General features: G+C 42.1%; 1 protein-coding gene across 1 annotated transcript; it reads left to right on the top strand.

Annotated features, from left to right (window-relative positions):
• The first annotated feature begins 2,781 nt into the window (after window positions 1–2,781).
• Window positions 2,782–3,810, top strand: LOC126482235 (uncharacterized). Its single transcript, XM_050106214.1, has one exon. The coding sequence runs from the start codon at window positions 2,782–2,784 to the stop codon at window positions 3,808–3,810; it is 1,029 nt and encodes a 342-aa protein (XP_049962171.1).
• The last annotated feature ends 220 nt before the right edge of the window (window positions 3,811–4,030 follow it).

Genomic DNA, 4,030 nt, shown 5'->3' with positions numbered 1-4,030 from the left:
TGTCTTCATTAATTCGTATTAGGTTTTTCGGGACTATTCCGTTAACTTTGAAACTTGTGAGCATTTGGTCTGTCTTGGTATGGGATTATTACATTTTTTGAAAGTCTGAGTGTATTTCGCCTGCTTAGGATGTTTTACATATCACGTGGAACACCTTTTTCAGGTTCCCTACCAGTGATCTGAACAATTTTGAAACACTGTAGTGTACGCCAAGAGTCTTTCTTCGAATTGGTTCTTTACTGCTGTGAGAAACTCTTTAGTGTACCATATTTCACTTAGAATCTTCATCCACTTCCCTTTTTAAGTTGGTTTACTTTGTAGGACCAATTCATACGTTAAATCCAGCTTTCAGACCTCCGTCCGCTTGCCAGCTAAGCGTTTGATATTTATGCATCTGAATCTCTCTCCTCTAACGGTTTCCATAATTTTCCCATATATGGTATCTAACTTTCCGATTGTTACACACGCTTCTATTGTTTCACATCTCTTCTGCATCCAGCCTTGTTTTCCCGTTTTCAGATTAGTGCAAATCTTATTATTACGTGTGCGTATTCACGTTTGAGGCTTCACTTCCTGTATTTCTTTTTTAATTTTTTTCTTTAAACAGTTAAAAGCAGCAGCTGGTGAATTAGGCAAGAATTATATTGGAAATAATATTTTTGGCCATTTATTTCTCTACTGCCCTCTCTATTTCATGTGTTCAAGTTTTCCATTCGTCTTGTAATGCAATGCTTCCCATTGCCCAGTGGGTTTTGGACTTACCTCGGACCATTTTTCCAGATTTCAATCTTTCTGCAGCTTCTTCAATTTCAATTAGCCGTTTATATCCAACAAAGAATGGAAATAGGCCATAACTGCTCCTCGAAAGAAAAACGAGTTTAAAATCTGCTTTTCAAATCTCTATATTGTTAATGAACAATCTGAGAGGCTTTGAAAAGATAGGGAATAAGTGCAAATGGGGAATTCTGCGTCATTTGCAAATCCCCAAACCACATAACGCTTGTAACTGAGACAGTTCTTCGTCGGGTGGTAGTATCATTTTCTGAGTCTATACTAGCACCACTGAAGGCGAAAAGGCCGACATACATAAAATTTGTATCCCGTACTTCAGTTGACGTATACAGGTCAACTGAAGTACCGGATACTGGTGCTAGTTAGACGAAAACAGCGACATGTGTAACATTGATGTGATTTACCCATATTGGTCAGCTGAAGTACAGAATACATATGTTATAATTGTCGTTATTTCCCATTCGCTAATACTAATTAGTATCATATTCTTCAGTTGACCTATATAGCTCAACTGAAGAATGGGATACAATTTTGACTGCTGTTGGTTTTCTTGACGTCGATAGCAAAACTGTGATAGATTTCAGTCGATGCTATTAGTATCGAAACCAAAAAAAATTGTATACCATACTTCATTTGACCTACATCGGTCAACAGGTAGCCAATTTTCCGTACGTAGATTTCCCCTATATAGGTCAACTGAAGAAGGGATGCAAGTATCATGTATGCTTCGACAGTAATACTATCTACGTAAGAACATAATGTTAGTAGTAGCGGAGACGAAAGAAACAACACCTTTAAAATTTGAATTCCGTACTTCACTTGATCTATACAGTTCAACTGAAGAATAGGATACCAATGCTAACGAAAACGAAGAAATCGACGTTCGTTAAATTCGTATCCCATACTGTAATTAACCTATACATATCGACTGAATTTCATGATACAACTCATATATATGTCAATTACTTCTATCCTTTTTTTCCTTTATTTTTCACAGAAGTACCAGGACTCAAACAAGCGATATCCTTAACATTATGGTCGAAATATTACTCGACGTTATATATGTCTACCACCTGTTTCTCTCTCCTGCATTCCTTAGTTTATGAACACTTGTCCCAGCTGTTACATCTGTGTAGTATATCATCTCTGGAAATTTCTGACGTCATTGGTCAGAGTGGACGGGTTGCATCCCGTTCTCCAGTCGGCCTGAGACTTTTTAGTTACAGACATGCTGCCAGTATGAGAATCTTAGCGCTACATTTTTGTGAAGTCGGTGATAATGGAAGACCCTCTTTTCCATACCATACATAAGTTATCAGCTTCTAATGCCTGTACAGTAACAATATTCCAATATCTTACTTACTACCTGTTAAACATTATCACTACTATTCAAATTCTGAATTTCTTTTGACTCTGAAGTAAAACACCGATGCTCCATACAAACCGCAATTTCTGAAAACTCTTACCAATTACTATTACTTCATAATGTAAGTGCTAGTGTATAATGTTGTTTCTCGTTTAACCAAGCACCTAACACTATCTTGGTTGCCTAGGTGGACGGTGCCAAGATGGATCAAGAGGAGGAGAGAGTAGCTGAGTGTCTCGTGGATGCTGTCAAGATGGAACAAACCTGTCAAGATTTAGAGCAGGAGGAGCATGAGAGTCTTATGGGTGCTGCCAAGATGAGTGAAGCACGTGGAGATATTGAGGAAGGGACAGATGATGGTCTCGTGGGTGCTGCTGAGACTGACCCAGTGTGTGGAGATGAGGAGGAAGGGGCAGCTGAGAGTCTCGTGAATGATGCCAGGATAGAAGAAGCCCATCAAGATTTACAGGAGGAGGCAGCTGAGAGTGTCATGGGTGCTGCCAAGACGGGTGAAGCTTGTGGAGACATTGAGGAAGGGGAAGATGAGGGTCTCGGGTATGCTGCTGAGATTGGCGCAGCATGTCGAGGAGGAAGAGGCATCTAAGGGCCTCGTAAATGCTGTCATGATGGAACAAGCCTGTAGAGATTTAGAGGAGGAGTCAGCCAAGGGTCTCATGGGTGCTGCCAAGATGGGCGAAGCATGTAGTGACACTGAGGAAAGGGCAAATGAGGGTGTCGTGGACGTTTCTGATATTGACCCAACATGTGGAGATGAGGAGGAAGAGGAAGCTAAGGGCCTCGTGAATGCTGCTAGGATGGAAGAAGCGCTTCAAGATTTAGAGGAGGAGGCAGCTGAAAGTCTCATGGGTGCTGCCAAGATGTGTGAAGCATTTGCAGAGACTGAGGAAGGCGCAGATGAGGGTGTCGTGGACATTTATGATATTGACCCAGGATGTGGAGATGAGGAGGAAGAGGAAATTAAGGGTCTCGTGAATGCTGCCAAGATGGAACAAGCCCATCAAGACTTAGAGGAGGAGGCAACTGTAAGTCTCATGGGTGCTGCCAAGATGTGTGAAGCATGTGGTGACACTGAGGAAGGGGCAAATGAGGGTGTCGTGGACGTTTGTGATATTGACCTGGCATGTGGAGATGAGGAGGAAGGAGCAGCTGAGAGTGTAGTGAATGCTACTAGGATGGAAGAAGCCCATCAAGATTTAGAGGAGGAGGCAGCTGAAAGTCTTATGAGTGCTGCCAAGGTGGGTCAAGCGTGTGGTGAAATTGAGGAAGGGGCAGATGAGGGTGTCATGGATACTATTAAGATTGCCCCAGCATGTGGAGATGTGGAGGAAAGGGCAGCTAATGGTCCCGTGAATGCTGCCAGGATGGAACAAGCCCATCAAAACGTAGCGGAGGAGGCAGCTGCGAGTCTCATGGGTGCTGCCCAGATGGATGCAAACTGTGAAGATGAGGAGGAGGGGTCAGCTGAGGCTCTCGTGAATGTTGCTAAGACGGAACAAGCCCCTAGAGATCTAGAGGAGGATGCAGCCGAGAGTGTCATGGGTGATGCCAAGATGGATGAAGTCCATGTAGTGGTGGAGCTGGCAACTGAGAGACCCTGTAACCAACCCTCGAGTGCCGCTTGCACCCACTGAAAAAATGTTCGTTTGTTCCTTTAAGTTCTTGTTTGTGTTCAGATTTTGTTCTGTTTGTTTTCGGTTTCGTTTGTCGTTCTGAGTCTAGTTTTTTGCTGTGTTCATTTAATGTTGGTTGTGATTATTCGTTTTTCAATTTTCATTAACAATCCTTGGTTTATTTAAAACAAAAAAATAAATTTTACGTATTTGACCAACTGTTGTCTTGTTTTTTAGTGTA

The sequence above is a fragment of the Schistocerca serialis genome, chromosome 5, assembly GCF_023864345.2.
Source record: "Schistocerca serialis cubense isolate TAMUIC-IGC-003099 chromosome 5, iqSchSeri2.2, whole genome shotgun sequence".
Classification (NCBI taxonomy): domain Eukaryota; kingdom Metazoa; phylum Arthropoda; class Insecta; order Orthoptera; family Acrididae; genus Schistocerca; species Schistocerca serialis.
The sequence above is the reverse complement of the archived record's forward strand: the minus strand, read 5'-3'. Positions and strand labels throughout refer to the sequence as shown.

Bases quoted from the DNA above. Each gene is read 5' to 3' on its own strand.
- LOC126482235 (XM_050106214.1), top strand. From the start codon at position 2,782: ATGATGGAACAAGCCTGTAGAGATTTAGAGGAGGAGTCAGCCAAGGGT.